Raw genomic sequence first — 18,110 nt, 5'->3', positions numbered from 1 at the left:
CTCTCCCATTGTCCCATGTGATATAGCACATTGCTATACATTATAACCCAAATTTCTAACCCATTTTATCATACACTTAATGCTTTTAATTATCACATTAAATTTAAAAATTAAATTTAAACAACCCTTATTCCCATGAAGGGATATATTATTTATTAAATTAATCCAAAAGAACTTTAGAATAAATAATATTACTTTCAGCTCTTCCATTTATCTGTTTTAAACTTTCTTAGTTCAATTTCTTGGTAAGCTTTTTTGCTTTTAATTATTTTTAAATCCTTATAATTATTTCTTTACTTTTTACATTAAGCCAGGTCAAATGATACTTACCATGTGGTTTAATTGCTCTGCTGATTGAAGGCTCTGTAACTCATATCTTTGCAAGTTTTAAAATGTAATCCAAACATGCATTGAAAATATAGCTTTACAAATAAAGGAGGGTTAAGAATAACAACGTATATATAGATATGAGTATAACATAAGGAAACTGGATGTAAATTTTAAACAGTGATTTGGAAAGGAGGATTAGAAAACTTTGTTATTAAATAGTATGGATGTTTAGCTAGAATAGGACATAAGGATTTAGTGTTAGTGTAGGATTTTAGAAATAATAATTGAAAGGCCAGTATGTGGTTATGTATTAAATTTTGGTATATTTTATGATGAAGGGCGCTTAAACAATTATAGTCAAATGAAAATGGAGATATGATGATGACATGTATAAATATTTGAGTTAAAATGCTTGAGTTAATATGAATTATGTTTGTTGACTGTGGAAAAGATGCACGAAAGTCTTTTTGTAACCAACTGATACACTGATACAGCATGTAAAGAAGGATGTTGTGTTTGTTTTAAAAATAAAAATAAAAATAAAAAAGTATTAAAAAAGAAAGTATAGCTTTGGACGAGTTCCTTAAAAGCAGGCCCTGCCTGAGGCTATGCACTTTCCGTCCCTGTCCCTCCCCTGTGGCTTCCATCACAAATCATCAATAGGAGCCCTCTCAATCCTGCAGGTTTCCTCACAAGAAGTTGCCCTCTTAAGCACAAGTTGGCAATCTTTGCTAGTGAAGTTATGTGAATTGTTGATATAATGAGTGGTGTCAGCAACTAGAGGAGCTAATAAGGTGTTTCAATGTTTTGCAATGTTGTAAGTGCCAGAGCTGATGCTGCTGACAATTGGTCTGAGTTCCCTCTCTGTAGATTTTGGGGAGTCCATATATGCATGGGGTGACATCCCCAGGGTAAACAAAGAGGGGACAAAGACGCCATCTATGTCAAAATTGAAAAGCCCTTTCTCAACAGACTGGGAGGGATATAACCGTGACCCGTCAAAACCGCAGTCCACAAAAGCGCGATCGACGAAAGCGCGCATTTGACGTCATCACAGCGCGACGAAAAAAATTAAAAATTGAAATAACAATAAAATTAAAGCAAGCCGATTCACATAAAGGTAAGGGTTAGGTTTAGGGTTAGGGTTAGGTTAAGGGTTAGGGTTAGGTTTAGAGCGTTAGGGTTACGTTTAGCGTTACGTTAAAGGTTAGCGTTAGGTTTAGCGTTAGGTTAAGGGTTAGGTTTAGGGTTAGATTTAGGCTTAGGTTAAGGGTTAGGTTTAGGGTTAGGTTTAGGGTTAGGTTTGGGGGGGGTTAGGGTAAGGTTTTCGCTTTATTTTTACATTTTTCGATCACAGCACGATATTTTCGTCGCGCTGTGATGACGTCAAATGCGCGCTTTCGTCGACCGTGATTTTGTCGTCCGCGGTTTTGTGGTGGAACTGATATAACATCCCTCCCAAACTCCCTAACTCCAGTCTACAACAAGGTCCTTTCAAAAAGTTCCAAAAAGGCTCCACACCCATTTGCACCACTCATGAATTAATTAGGGCATCTTTCAGAAAGCTGACAGAGACCCTGATGACACAGATAAACCTCCAGGTGACTTTAACACCTTGCTAAAAGAATGCAAATGACCAGTCATCTGCAAGGAGTATAAATGCTTCCATTCCCCACCATCCAGTCAGAGCTGAAGAAGCTTTTTAGATGAGAAGTGAAACATCTTCAAAGAAAAACCAAAAAAAGTTAAGTTGCCCCTTGAAAAAGCATCTTTGGGACAACCATGACCTGGATGACTAAGAATCTCCATAGACATCAAACTTTTTGAGTTCACAATATGAATAAAAGTATAAGTAAGTTTTTCTTTTCTTTTGTTTCTACAGCTGATCACATACTGGGAAAAGACATTCAAGATTGACCTGTTCAAGCCACAAATTGGTGTGGTCAATGTCACCGATGTGAGTATCAGCTGGCTCATAGTTTCAGTGGCCTTAGCATCAAGGCTACTGGATCTGACCATGTGCATCATTATAACGTTGAATGGTACCTAATGAAAGGTTGTTAAGTCATGGACTACCTGTATTTTGCTGTAATAGTCGGCTCCTCAGTGATAGTTGCCTGTCAAGGATGTATCTATTTGTCTAAACATAGATAGGCAATTTGTGATAAGAGTGAGAAACAAAAAGAGAGGTGCACGGAAAGGGAAAGGATGTCTCTGAGAGCAGATGGGCAACATATCCTCTATTCTTGTTCTGGTTAGGGATGGGGTAATCTAGATAATCTAGTGATTATCCCAAACTTCTGGAATAATTCAAAGGAATTTTATTTTAGCATGTGTATCTTAACAATATTATAATTTAAAAAAATTATTTGCCATTTTCACTTGTTAACATATATCATATGATCATGTAGCATTACTATTTATATTTGAAAGCTTTTATATTCAGTTTATTGGGAGGAAGTGTAGGATGAAATCCACAAATGATTTCCCCTTTATTTCCAGTTTCCTAAACTCCCATTTTATAAGTAATTGGAGAAGATTTAAACATATTTTGCTCCCAAAACTCTCAGTTTTCTGTGAAGAAAATGTTCACCCTTCCTTTCAGGCTGACAGTGTCTGGATGGACATCAGGGATGATGATGAACTCCCTACAGTTGAGGAATTAGAAGATTGGATAGAAGATGTGCTTTCTGGCAAAATAAACACAGAAGATGATGATATTGATGATGATGATGACGATGATGATGACGATGATGACGATGATGATTAGGTTACAGCTCGTTGAATACTGGACACCAAAATCTGTGTACCTCAAAATACTATGCCTTACAGTATTTCTCTTCTAAAGGGAAAATACTGTTCATTTTGACTTCATAGTCTTGATCCCTTTCATTTGTCCTTTTTCCCAAATACCATCTTCACCCTTCTGGCTTCCACAATGTGAGCTCTATACCAACAGTAAGTTAGAAATTATTACTATTTAATTGTGTAAGCTCAGTGTTTATGCTCCCTGCAGGAAACTTTAAATCTATGAATATGTTTGTTCATAAGAATAAGAGAAAATAAAGAATTACATAATAGTTCATGAGTTATCAAGGACATTTCTACCCTACACTACTCCCAACAGAATGGCTTGCGAAATAAAGGTGTAGAAAAGGGAAATAGTGGGGAACAATAGGCCTTTTCTCCCTGTTCTTCTATCCTTGGGATTATGGGCTCATGTTTTCTCCACATGCCATCTGTGGAGAACATGTTCTCTACAATGGAATATCAGCCTTTGAGCCAAACTATTCTTGAAGTTTATTGTTTTCCCCTTTCCTGCTACTTGTTTCCCTAACAGTGACAGAAGAAATGATCCCCCAAATTTGATGGACTTATTGCTGAGATTCAGTAAGAGGAACCCTATGTGGTAGCACCTTTCCAAATGGCATACTTTCTTCCCATCTTGGGAGATCACAGGAAAACACATGTGGTGGATGTGGGGAAGAGTCCAGTTGGCTTTCTTTTGGAATGACTTGCATCTATTCTCCAAACGGGTCTAGGACAATTTGCCACAGCCAACTCACCACGGCCATCCATGCAATTCCATGCCAGATAACTCAATGCAAGAAACATTATCTTTGACATTATTTCCACTGACAAAGCTGGAAATAATGTTGGAGAAACAGTGGTGGATAACATTTATTGTATTGAGTTATTCCACATGGAATTTTCCATAGTGAATTGTCCCATGGCAAGTTGGCCATGACCAGATGGCTGGGGCAAATTGCCCCATTCTACTACAAACACCAGAAGGAAAGAACTGGGGAATCGCCAGTAGTGTCTGATGTTGAAATTGCTTGGTTCAGAATATGTATTTCCCGTACTTTGTAATGCTTATGTTCTATTCTTGGCTCCTGTTCAATTGAAATGTAAAAATAAATTCTGATTGGACTGATGCAGGATTTCATTTCATCTTACCTCGTTTCTTGCTTACCAATACTCAGTCTGCAATAAAACTATTTGTGCCATCCATCACTGTCCTGTTTTCTAGAAACTGATATCCAAGTTTCCTCCCCCATAATCGAAAGATGATTAATCAATGTGAAATTACTCTGCATAGATAATTGTTCTGACCCCCCTTCTTCGCTCGTTCACAGACGACAGTCAGACAGACTTAAAAGGAAATAACTTTATCAGTCCTGGCTGCGAGCCCAAAATAAACATAAATAAAATCTCTGGCAAGAAGATAACAGAATGCAAAAACAAAGATCTCTTATGGCAAAACCAGGTGTACAGAAAGAAAGCCAATCACTTCTCCAAGTGTCTCTTTGAATCAGGGTTACAGAAAGCAAATCACTTATCCAAGTGCCTCTCACAAACAAACCACGACTGATGAACGATGAACCACGAACGAACGACAAATGTTGACTTCTGCAACCAGGGCGTGGCACCATCAGTCCTTTTATCTCCAGAAGACGACACTAACGAGCCCCAGCTGCATTGTTATTCCTGCATCCCGACTCAACTCACATCAAACTTCTGCTGAGTCACAACAGATAATTGATCAGGATTCCCATTTCCATTAAAACTCCATATTGTGTGTATATTCATATACATGTATCACTTTTTAATGTATCCAATTAAACATAGAATACAAGCTTGGAAGGGGCCTTGGAGGTCTTCCTAGTCCAAGCAGGTGCTTGAGCAGGAGACCTTATACCAGGGGTGTCAAGCTCACGTCATCATGGCATTATCATGTGACATATTGTAACTTTACCCCCCTTCACTAAACTGGGCATGGCTTTGGCCAGCATGTGATGCATCTGGGCCACGGACCATGAGTTTGACACCCCTGCCTTATACTATTCCAATCTCTTATTAAAAACTTCCAGTGATGGAAAACCCATAATTTCTGGTTTATATCATTACCAATCATGCTTCAAATCATGTGCAGCTGATATGTTATTATCTGAAGGTTTCCCTTTTGCACCTACCAACTTTACAAAAATTGATCTTGCAACATTGTTTTCGGCCACATTTCCATGATGTTGCCTTTGTCTTATTCTGGAAATTTTTCATGAGTGAGACAGGCTTGTCATCTTTGCTCTACCAATGATAGTGTTTCTCCATTTATTCTGTCCAAGGAAAATATCATGACGAGCTATGATTCATAGCAAATTTCATGTTGGGTAGATGAATTAATACTTTAATTCAGCAACGGGGAAAGTCCCAAATATAGGATCACAGTATGTTTCTTGTAAGCTTTTCATCACTCTTACTGGTACATTGAAATTATTAGTTGAAATGAACTGGGGGGGGGGGGGGATTTTTCAAAATGCAGTTATTTATTCACCCAACTTCTTGATTTCAGTCTAAACATCTCATACTTATTTTCAAATGCCTCGGGGTTTGCCTCAAAATGTTTTATGACATAGCCCTATTCTAGTTTCTCCAAAAGGAGAAGTGAGGAAGGATTGTATTGTTAGCTTGGTCTGTAATGCTGACCATGCTGTCACTATTATTTGATTCATGTATTGTATGTTTAGAAAAGGTCACCTTTCTCAACGCAACTTTATTGCTTCGCCATGTTGATTGGATCTCCAATTGTGCAGGGATTTCAATTGCATTAAACATCTGCATCTAATAGGTAGATGAGGGATCTGAATTTGATCCAACTCCCCCACTCAAAAATTGTATGATAATCACTAAGTGGGGCACCACCATGTCCAATTTTATGAGTTATTAAGTTATGACCTGCGTCGCCCATCAGTCACAGAATCACATTTTGGGTGTTTAGCAACCAGCTCACCTCTTCTTAAGGCTGTTACAGAAGTTTGATACAGTAATATACTTGGCTGTAGAAAAATGTGGATAAGATATTAAACATTACATTATACCATGATATAAAGGTGATGGCAGTGCTGGCAGCCCATCTGCGCACCATCCTTATCAGGGTACAACTTTAAGAGCCCAGATGGCGCAGTGGTTAGGGTGCAGTACTGCAGGCCACTTCAGCTGACTGTTATCTGCAGTTCAGCGGTTCTAATCTCACCGGCTCAATGTTGACTCAGCCTTCCATCCTTCCGAGGTGGGTGAAATGAGGACCCAGACTGTGGGGGCGATATGCTGACTCTTTAAATGGCTTAGAGAGGGCTATTGCCATGAACTATGTTGAATCAGGACCAGTGAATGAGATTCAGTTCAGTCCTTTCTTTTACCAGCAGTCATTAATCGAGAACACTGCTGCTTAGCAAATATTGGACATTGTGCCCACAGGTCTTCAAAAGGATAGAAGTTCTGACTGTTCAGAAGAAGTAATGCCTGTTTGTCTTGTTCCCTGGCTTAAATTGGTTTGATATTGCCTGGGAATAAGATCCACCAGGATCCTACTTTTGTTTGGTTCTTTTGCAAGTGATATCAAAAGCACCTGGGCAATGAGGATAGAAGAGTAGTGCTATTCTTTGCTCTCAGCTCCATCCTATTGTCCCAGGCAAATGTCAAGTAATTTTGATCCCCAAACATTAACAATAAGCAAGTATTGCATTTAATGCCATTGTACTGGATTTTGGTTTGTGAGGCACTGTGCATTGTTCAGATTATCATCTCTGTCATTTACTTGGACACAGATACATTTCTATTGAGAGTTACACACTGTGCTGAGCCATAAAATGATTGCAATTTTATGGATTAGGGAACATCTGAGTCCAGTTAATTGTGGCTTATGCAAGGTTAAGCAAACCATATGTCTTTGTGCTATTTCATCATTCTCCCACAGCTATTTTTTTTTCTTAACATAATGCTGTATAAGAACTATGAATCTCATTTTCATATATAGATATATGGTTGTCAAAAATCTTGCAATGAAGATCTAAAAGAAAAAAAATATTTTTTGGTGCTTTATGACAAAGGAAGTAATTGTAATCAAGAATTTTCCCATTGAACTATGATGTTTGCAGTTCTGTTTACTCTGGCCAATTTTTGCTCTCATTTTTCTTAGATATGATTAGAATAGGCAGTACCTGACTCAACAGTACATTGTGAGAGGGATGTAGGTATCCTAATGGATCATCACTTAATTATGAGCCAGCAGTATACTGCAGCTGCCAAAAAACCAAATGCAGTTCTAGGCTGCATCCACAGAGAGATAGTATCAATATCACAAGAAGTAACAGTACCATTTTATACTGCACTTGTATGGTCACACTTGGAATATTCCATCCAATTCTGGTCACAATATTAAAAAAAATGCCTTGAAAGTGTGCAGAGAACAACAAACATGAAAAGGAATCTAGAAGCTAAATTGTATGATGAATGATTGAGGGAGCTATGTATGTCTAGCCCAGTGATGGCTAACCTTTTTGTAAAGGCATGCCAAAACTGCACGTGCTCCCAAACCCACAATAGAATGTGCCCCCACTCACCTGTGCATGTATGCACAACCCCGCACAGGGATGGGGATTTTTGCCCTCCCCAGGCTCCAGAGGCTTTCCTGAAACCTGGGAAGAGCGAAAACAGCTCCCCTGGAGGCCCCTCCAGAAGGCAGAAATGGATCATTTCCTTACTTCTGGTTGGCCCGTTGGGCCTGTTTTTCATCCTCCCCAGGCTTCAGGAAAGCCTCCGCAGCCTCGGGAAGGCAAAAAATGGGCCCAATGGGCCAACTGGAAATTCAGAAATGATCCATTTCTGCCTTCCAGAGGGCGTCCGGGGGAGGCCGTTTTTGCCTTCCCCAGGCTTCAGGAAAACCTCCAGAGCCTGGGAAGGGCAAAAAACAGGCACAACAGGCAACTGGAAGTTCGTTTCCTGGCTCCCAGTGTTTTCTGTGGGAAATGGATCCAAATGGCTCCTTGAGTGTTTAAGGTTGCAGACCCCTGGTATAAGGTGAAGTATCTTGAGCAGGACTAAGAGTTTAGATTAGAAGACCTCCAAGGCCCCTTCTAGCTCTATTTTATGTTCTATGATGCAGCCTTGGATCATATACTTCCTTAGCTGAAATTTTTTTTATTTAAAGAACAGATCCCTATCCAAAACCAAATAAATCTCATACTGTGTTTTTTAAAATCAAATTGCCATCAATAATATATTGGAATTGAAGAGTGCAGCAGATTAATTTACATCCAATAAAAAGGTTATAACTGAATGATAGCTTGATGGTGATACAAGTTTCAGTATTCCAGTATTCTCATGTGGCTATTAAATAGTGAGGAAAATTTGGGGTTCAGAACATTTTGGAACTGTGTATGTCTAGTCAAACAAAGAAAAGGACTAGGGATGACATGATAGCAGCCTTCCAATATTTAAATGGCTGTAACAGAGAAAAAGGGATTAACCTATTCTCCAAAGCACTTGAGGCCAGGACAAGAAGCAACAGATGGAAACTTACCAAGGAGATATTCAGCCTAAGGAGAAATTTCCTGACAGTGAGAACAATTAATCAGTGAAATATCTTGCCTCTAGAATTTGCCTCTATCACTGGAGGCTTTTAAAGAGAGATTGGACAGCCATTTATCTGAAATAGTATAGGGATTTCTGTTTAAGCATGAGGGTTGGACTAAAAGACCTCCAAACTCCCTAAATTATCATAATCATTTCTCAGTCATTTAACCCATTTATATCATGGTATAATGTAATGTTTAATATCTGAACCACATTTTCCTACAGCCAAGTATATTGCTGTATCAAACTTCTGTAACAGCCTTAAGAAGAGGTATGTTTCTTGTGAAGTAAATTCTACCTGGCTACCTCTCAGAGTAATTGTATGATATTGACCATGAAAACATTGCAGTCAGGACATCATGACAGCATTTCAGGCGAAAATAGTTTTGAGTATCTTCATGGCTACTTCCTAGCAGTATCCAGAAGTTTTTTCTTCTTATATGTAACATTATTTCCCATTTGGATGTATTTCACACTGTATCGGCCTATTATGTTAAAATAACTCAAATAACGAAACAATGAAATGTGTGTTTTAGCTGCATATGCATAATTCGTAGATGTGTACCTGCTTCATCAACCAAAAGTCACTTGAGATGAGTGACATACTTCATACTATCTATACCTGTGCATTTGATGTTTCCTGTCTGTTTTTCTCACCATTAAATTCCATCTTATTGGATAGGATCCAATGCTGAAGTCTATCAATATACTTTTGGATCTTGTCTTATCTTCCAAAGAGTTAGCAATTCCTCCCAGCTTGGTTTCATCTGCAAGTTGGATGAGTTCCCCTTCTATCCCCTCATCTAAATCACTTATGAAGATGTTGAAGAGCACTGGCCTGTTCCAGATGCATGTATGTGCAGAGTAGTTAGGAGAGGTGAACAAGAAGTCGACTCCGGAAGCAAAGCACACATGGACGCTGAATGGCCCCTCCCTGGTTGGGGAATAAATAGAAGGAAAGGGGAGTGGTTGTTGTAGGAGACAACAGTTCATATTTCTGAAGATTTTAATCATGGTGTTTCGTGCCACTAAGACTGCTTGCCAGAACATAATTTGCATCCTTTCGGCTGGGAGCTCATGGCCTTGCAATTATCGCCAGTAACTGATAAGGTCTGTTACTGCAGTTAACTCCTTGAAGAATTATTGCCTGGACTTTTCGGTGGGTGAATGCAATTATTTCACAAGAGGTAAGTAAAGAGGGGGTTTTTGTGACAAGGAGTCTGTTTCTTGCTTCTGCTAAGGCTGGGTCAGAACACCTTCAATTGGTTTCTATGTGAGCATATTCAGCAATATGTTTTTGAAATATTCATATATACTTTAGGATAAGCCATTCCATGGATATGCTGATCCACAAAATTTTCATAATTGGATTATCAGCAGATGACACATTTTTCATGGAATTTGGGTTAGAAAGTTGAGTGTTGGTTTATCCATAGGTTTCTACAGTATTTGTAATAATTGGATTACATGTCTAATTGGATTAGACAGACAAACACTCCATAAAAGAAAGGGAATATTGCAGTATCATGTGAAAGCTACAAAACTGAGGAGGCTATTATACATGCTAGTAATTTCAAGAACATGCAGTGGCTGCATGCACAGAGATACATCTGTGTAAGTGGAAACTTCCAGGTAAGTACTGCCCCAAGTTCTCCCCCCACCACTTTTATAGAATTTTTATTTTTAAATCTGCATCAATATTAATATATGAACAGTGTGGTCTCAGTATAATTCATCTTGTTACAAATAACAATAACAACATTAATAATTTGTTATATTAATAGAATTTGTATAATCCCATTATTAATATACATATTTGTTTTATAATAATTAATCTATATTTAATGTTCCATTTTAAAGCCAATAATAATATTATTTAAGCATACATGGTAATACCATCCTTTAACTGCTAATCTTTCCATCTGATTATTACTTTTATTCTATCATATAAAAAGTATATATGTTAATATTCCCCCTATTTCTTACTTCTGCCTCCATTCCAAATTCTAGTCAGGTCATCATTATCTATCCTAGTGTTAATACACATGTTTATATTAAGATATAATCCTTCATTATTGGTTATTCAATATTTCAATACGCCATTCTAATGCCAATCATATTATTTGAACATACACAATAATACTATCTTTCAACCTCCAATCTTTCCATCTACCTATTACTTTATGTAAAAATGTGTATTTTTATTTCTGTCTCTATTCTAGTTTTCATAAGGCCATCATTATATTAGAAAAGAAGAAAAAGAAAATATTTCCTTCTATCCATCATCTCTTTCCCATTTCAATTCTTATTTGTTTTTTAACTTGCCTCCCATACTCCTCTTTTGATCTTTATCTCTATAAACATTTTTGTCTTCACCATTCAATCTGGGTATTTCTCCCATCTCTATCCTCTTAATCTGACAGCTCTCCAAAATATCCACCCATGCCCCAATCTCCCTTTCAAAAGTATCTTGCAGTTTATCGGATTCCATTTTTAAATCTCTTAAAGTACTTTTTCCTTGGTTTATTTCATCAGTCATTATTATTTTTTATCATCTTCTCTTTTTCATCTTCTTGTTTTATTTGCCAATTTGTCTGTTCTGATTTTCCCTCTATTCTTTCTGTTGTTTCCTCTCTTTCATGGACTCTTTGATCTTCATTCATTATCAATTGTAAGATATTTCCCATTTTCCCATTCATGCCTTGTGTGTTTCTCTGTAATTTTGTCATAACATCCCTAATGTCTTGAAACATCAGTGCTGGGGTCCCACTCATCTTTCCTTGGTAAAGCCTCTTGTCTTGTTTTAATAAGTCCCATTCTTATCAACAATCAGAAAATCAAGTCTGATGTTGCTCCTCAGAATATTCAATAATAAATATTTGTATCTCAGGGTTATTAATCCATTTCAGATAGTCCAGGCAACTTTCCAAGTCACTTTACTTTCTTTAAGAGTCTTCTTTATTTTCACAATAGAATCTCCAGTAATCATAAAATAGATATTTATAGAACAGTGAATCACCATAATTCTCCAAATAGATATTGTTTGGATCTCTAATCAAAAATTCCCAGTCTTTTGGGGATATGGTATATTTTCCATTCACCAGTAGATGGCACCCTTATCTTAGGTTTCAGGGTTACTTCAAATCTAACAAATTGATTAACTTTTAATTCAGTTTATGAAAGCAAAGTCGGCTATTCAGGTAAATAGTTCCAGAATTTTATGCCTTTCCAATACAGTGCCTAGCCAGTTTAAGCTATCCAATTTTCTGTTTTTTTTAAAAGAAAGTCTTTAGCTTTTCTCCCCTTAATTTCTTTCTTTTGGGTCTAGGATTTTTCTCTCCATGGTTATTTCTTTTTAAGGTTAGGGTCTAAATAAAAAAAAGGAATCTTCTCACCCAGCTCAAGTCACTGTTCATCTACATCGTTCCTGCAGTTTCTTTGTTGCCTCAGCTATCCCAGCTTCATGGCAGCGATGATGGCTGCCTCTTCTCCTCGTCGTGGATGAGAGGAATAAAGCCCTGAGTCAAGCGGAAGACTAAATGGCTCTTCGTGACCTGCAGGACACCCCTCTTTTCTTTACCACTCCTACAGGATGGTTTTAGCTCCTTTTGGAGCCCTCCAATGGGGAGATGTCGCCATGGGAGTGCAGGGACCTTTACCTTTACACTTCTACTTAATAAAAAACATTATTATTACTATGTATATGTAAATATTAGAAGTTGAAAGATTATTACTATGTATGCATAAATAGTATCACTAGTATTATTATGATGTATAAAGTAAATTGACTGGGGCAATACACTCCTCACCAAGCACCTATGGATGCTAAAGAAAAAAGTATAAATATTTTTTTTAAAGATGTATTTTCCAAGGTAAAATAAAAAAAATAAACTCATACTTTCTAAATAGATATCTGGATTCATGTGGAATAATTACACCTTCCCTATCAGTGCTTTCTTCGGTGAAAAGATGTTATAGCTACTGCCTGGAAATTCTGGATTTAAACAAAGTTGATCCATCATTTTTTTTTTTAAATTTTGCTATTGGGTTAAAAAAACCCACATAATTGGCACCATTTAACTGGCAGGTGCTTACAAATATTGAAATAACTGTGGGTCCACAGCATTTTAATTAGCCTTCCGGAAGAATAATGGTTGTGAACTACAACATTGCTCTTTCTAATATACTTGTAATCTATGATAATGTATATTGTTTATTTAAAGTATTTTAATTATATACTCTCAATTTCAAATGAGCTAGTTTTAAAAATCCCTGAAGTAACAGTCACACACACTTGAATAGTAAAACTTAAAACTCCAATAAATCATCTAAATTCTACATTGGTTTCAGATAATTCTTTTATTGTGCAATCACTCTCTTTATCAAATGTCATTTAACACTTCATTTTTTCAGATCATCTCTGAAGCTTTGGATATTTTTTCTAAAGCATAATTTGCCCCATTAATATAGACAGTATTCAGAACTGTAAAATACAATTCTAATTAACACAAAAACAAAACAAAAGTGAATATCTAATTCAGTTTATCCACTGAAAATGCCAATTTCCGCTTAATAGCTGGAAAACTTTTAAGATTGTAATATTGCTATTGTGGATTATTTTGAAGACGATTTCTTGGATAGTAGTATCTGAAGAACATAGTTAAGGAATTGCCAGTTATTATCAGCTTAACTTAAACAGTAAATTGCTCTCTTATATCCTATGCCTGTCATAGAGCTAATTTGAAAATAAGCTTCACTTAATGTTGATATTTTTTGTTACTGTTGCAAATATTAGAACAGATATTAAAGGATTCCAAAATCTTCACTAGAGTTTGTTCTTAGCAAAGGTTGTGGAAAGGCCTTTGATAATTTCCATGTTAAATAAAAAGAAAAAAGAATCAAGTGATTTTGGGAGGCAGAACTTATATGTCTGTAAAGTATCCTAACGATGCCTGCTTCATAATAAGCGACCCAATATTGTAATACAAAAAGCAGTGATTTATTAACAGCTTCATTAGGCATTTCTTATTCTCAGCCATCCTTTTTGCTTTCTTTTTCTGCTTTTGAACTTTGCCCGTGTTTCTGTCCTCCCTTCAGCCTGTCATAAATCACGTTATCCAATAGCTTCATTCATTTCAACCCAACTACTGTAATCTGAGATCCGGCTTCACCACCGCTCTGCATAGAATGTCAACACAGAGAGTTGACAATGTCATCTTTTTGCAGCCAAAAAAAGAAATATCTTTCTTTGCGAATGCCTCATCTAGGTAATATCACATAGTGTACCTGTTCCCAGACCAATGAATATTTCCACGTTCAATGTGTATGGTAACCATGTCATCCAGCAGTTTGAGTTTTTAAAGTACATTTTTTGTTATAAGCTCCATTATTTTGCCTCAATGTTTGCTCTCACCAGGAAAACAGGAGAAAAAAATCAAACCAGGCAAGCCTTCTGTGAATACATTTGCTTAATTGTAATTAACATTTATAGGATGACTTCAAAAGCCTTTCTTTCATACTAATTAAAAGAATCTGAACACAGTTCTAGAACTGCAAGCTGAAATACAACACATTATTGCATGAAAAAATGTCTAACCTAAAAGGGGAGGAATCATTTTGGATTGTTTATATCAGGGGTCTGCAACCTTAAACCCTCAAAGAGCCATTTGGACCTGTTTCCCATAGAAAACACTAGAAGCCACAAAACGTGGATGGGCGTGACCAACTCAATGTCACTCACACCCAGTCACATAACCCTCCTCCCAGCCACGCCTACCAAGATTTTGTGGCTCCTGGTGTTTTCTTTTCTGTGGGAAATGGGTCTCTCTCTCCCCCCTCCCTCTCATTTCTTTTTTTCTCGCCCTCTTTCATTCTCTCCCCCCAGTTCTCTCTCCCCCCCTTGTCTCTCTCATTTGTCTCTTTTTCCTCACTCCCTCCATCATTTTCTCATTTTTTCTCCCTCTTTCTTTTTGCTCTCATTCTCTCCTTCTTTCCCCTTTTCTCTTTCTCTCCCTCTCGTTTTTTCCTCCCTTTTTTTTTCTTTCTCTCCTTTTCTCCCTCCCTCCCACTTCTCTCTCTCTCTCATTTGTTTCTCTTTTTCTTCTCTCTCATTCTCTCCCTCCATCATTTTCTCATTTCTCTCTCTCTCTCATTTCTCTCTCTTCTTTCTCTGCCCGGAGAACACTTTTCAATGAACGTTGTCAGCAGCCGAGGAGTAAAGAAGCTCAGGGCAGTGGCTTGGAGAAAGCTGGAGCACCCTCGCTAAAAAAGTCAACCCAGCCATTCTGCACTCATTTGCTGTGCTTTGGTCAAGCCCGGCTGCTCGCTTGAGGGTATCCTCACTCGTGCGCACCCTCCCAGCGCCACAACAGCTGGCCAGGGGGTCACGTGAAGAGGAGGTCTTTGGGGAAGCCACCCCCGTGGCTTGGGCTTGCTCCTCTGGTGCAGGCCTGTCCCTCTTTCCGTAGTACACTTCTCCCAGATCCTATTCCCACCTTGCCAGCCCTCATGTTAGCGAGGTTGATGCTGGCCATGACCAGTTTGGGCTAGAGCAGGTCATGAGACCGGGTCAGCAAGGAGCCACAGGAGAGAGGTTAAAGAACCACATGCAGTTCTGGAACCACAGGTTACCGACACCCGGTCTATATCATCAAAATACCCAGTTGTTCATATCTCAACAAGTGTCTCATCAGAACTCATCAGTTCTATTTTTTCAATAAACATCTTTGTCTGGTTTCCTTAGCCTGTTGAATAAGTAAAAGCAATTCATTGTAGTGTGATTCTTGGAAAGTCTTAATTGACCCTGAAATACAGATAACAATTGTTATTTTGAGCAGTATAAGACATGTAAGGATACACAAATGTGGGAATTCCTCTGGATCCCAAGTGTTTGCGAATGAGGCGTTCTGTTCCATACCAATTAAAGCCTTTGGTTGAATAGCCAATGCGAGGAAGATGAATGCTTGCTGAGGAAAAGAATAAAGAGAGAAAATATCTGATATGCAGCACCAATAATAATGTATTGGTGTAGAAGGAACTAATTATGACGTTATAAACAAAATGATATCTTACATTATTTTCATACAAAGACAACATTTGGAAGCTCATTTTGTTGCAATGTAAACTATTAACTGCTCTCACTATCAAGACATTTCTCTTTAGTTCCAGGTAGGATCTCTCTTTAACAAGATTCCACCTTTTGCTTCTGCCCTTAGAAGCTTTGGAGACTAAATCAACCTCCTCTTCTCTGTGACTGCTCCTCAAGTACTGGAAAACTATCAAGTCACCCTAATAATTTAGCATTAGTTGACTCATGGAGATATAAAAATGGAGATGCCAGAGAATATACCTTCTTCTCTGAAAGACATACATCTTTTTCAAGGATTGATATAATATGGATATCTAAAAATCTTGCAAATAACCAATTTCATTGTATTTATTTTGTACAATAACAATAAAGGCTATACTAAATAAAATTCTGAAAGTGGATATTCTGCCTAAATCTTTCTCAGACCATAACTCAGTGCTTTTGGTTTTAAGAGGAAAGAGCTCGAGTTTCAGATGAAAACTAAATGAAGCTATTTTGAAAAAGGAAAGGATTGTAAAAGACTAAAAAGAAATTGCAGGAATACTTTGAGAATAATTTGAATATTGTCATTAACAAGGTTAATGACAATATGGGATACTAATAAAGCAGTCATGAGGGGATATTTCATACGGTACAATCGCCTAGAGAAGAAAAAATCCCAGGAAAAGATACAAAGAATAATGGATGAAATTAGGCAAAAGACACTTATAGATACTAAAATTTTACACCATATTAAACTATTATGGCAACAATTATCTATGTTAACTGTACAAGAAATAGAAACAAAATTGAACTATGCGAAACAAAGACATTTTGAATTTGCTAACAAACCAGACAGATGGTTAGTATATAAATTAAGAAAAGAAAAGTTTAATAAACTATAAAAAGACAATTGGAAAAATTTGTGAAGGCAATAATGTACTAAGGCAATGAACTAATTAAAAAAATCCTTTCATTTTTATTCAAATTAGTATAAAAGACAGGAGATTGACTTATTAAAAAAGGTGAATACCTTTCAAAACAACAGTTACCTAAATTTTACAAACCCAGAAACAACTTACGAATGATCCAATAATGTTTTTTGAAATATCAGAAGCTATTAAAAAAATGAGGCCAGGAGAGGGACTTCTGGTTTGGAGTTGCTGCAGGACAGACGGAGGGCACGGGGCTCCGTGAACCTAGGCTGAACTCTCTTTGTTGGGGGGCCCTTAAACTGCTAAAGTCCTCTTGAAGGAGTGACAAAGAAAAGACACCTCGCAGATTGCGGAGAGTGGCAATTCTCCTGTTTGATCCAAGGCTTATCCTCCTAGCCAACAATGAAGAGAGGTAGCCATTATGGCCGCCATGAAGCTGGGACAACCAAAGAAAGAAATGTGCTGGAGCGGTGTATGAACAGTGGGGACTGGAGCTGGATGAGGTGATTTTCAACTTCTTTACCAGAGACTAAATTGTAATGGCAACAATATCGTACCAGCCTTCATGAACTAGGACTTCAAGTTCTCCCTGCTTGTTCCCCAAACTCTGAGCATTAGAGGCATCTAAGCTCATTATGGTTAACATTATTTTTTTTATGTATGCTGTTTTATATCCAAGTTCCCTTTCCTTCCTACCACTGCCTTCCTCGTTGTCTGATTTTTTGTGTTGCAGTTTATGTTTGGGGTTTGGTCTTAAAGATTGGTCACTTTCCACTTCCATTTTTAGTTTAAAGCCCTTTTGATGAGTTGTGGCAGTTGTTTTCCACATATCTTTCTCAGTGCTTGTGAGGTTCAGCCCGTCTCTTGCCAGAAGCACTTCCTGTAAGTATTGTAAACCATGGTCTAAAAAAATCTAAAGTTCACTCAATAGCATCATCCCTTGAACTAGCAGTTTACTTCTAAAATCCTCCATTGCCACATTAGGTGTTGACAGTTGGGAGTACGGAAGAGAAGACTATCATGTCCTATATTATTTTGCTTTCCTGCCCAGTTGCTTATGGGCTCTAGATATTATTTTCCTAGTTGTATCATTCATACCAACATGAAAAAGAAGAAAGGGATAATAACCAGAAGGCTTGATTATTTTGGTAAGTTCTCTGTCACATCTTTGATCTTAGTTCCAGGGAGACAATTTACCTCCCTCAACAGATTATCAGGTCTATAGACTGCTGATTCTGTACCTCTAAGAAATGAGTCACCATAAGACAACATAAGTCTTTTTCCCCCCAGGGAGAACGAGCTACTGAGACATTTAAGAGAGACTCTTCAGCCAATGTTTGCATGTTTTCCTCGGGGGGGGGGGG

The 18,110-nt window shown here is 37.6% G+C and overlaps 2 protein-coding genes across 3 annotated transcripts in view; one reads left to right on the top strand and one right to left on the bottom strand.

Moving 5' to 3' along the window:
- Positions 1–3,100, top strand: part of LOC116506587 (calsequestrin-2) — a 41,823-nt gene extending 38,723 nt beyond the window's left edge. The window contains exons 10-11 of the mRNA XM_032214403.1: positions 2,213–2,287; positions 2,936–3,100. Of these exons, the coding sequence (XP_032070294.1) occupies positions 2,213–2,287; positions 2,936–3,100 (240 nt within the window). The remainder of the gene's footprint in view (positions 1–2,212; positions 2,288–2,935) is intronic.
- Positions 3,101–13,085: 9,985 nt separating this feature from the next.
- CHD1L (chromodomain helicase DNA binding protein 1 like) overlaps positions 13,086–18,110 on the bottom strand; it is a 53,339-nt gene continuing 48,314 nt past the window's right edge. The window contains exons 22-23 of one of the 2 annotated variants that reach the window (XM_032212935.1): positions 15,602–15,710; positions 13,086–13,392 (exon numbers count right to left, since the gene is read on the bottom strand). In XM_032212935.1, coding sequence (XP_032068826.1) covers positions 13,350–13,392; positions 15,602–15,710 — 152 coding nt within the window. In that variant the 3' untranslated portion in view covers positions 13,086–13,349. Of the gene's footprint in view, positions 13,393–15,601; positions 15,711–18,110 lie in introns of those variants that run through there. The other variant, XR_004254961.1, reaches the window with a different exon arrangement.

Source organism: Thamnophis elegans, chromosome 3 (assembly GCF_009769535.1).
Source record: "Thamnophis elegans isolate rThaEle1 chromosome 3, rThaEle1.pri, whole genome shotgun sequence".
Taxonomy (NCBI): Eukaryota; Metazoa; Chordata; class Lepidosauria; order Squamata; family Colubridae; genus Thamnophis; species Thamnophis elegans.
This window is presented reverse-complemented; position numbering and strand designations above follow the sequence as displayed.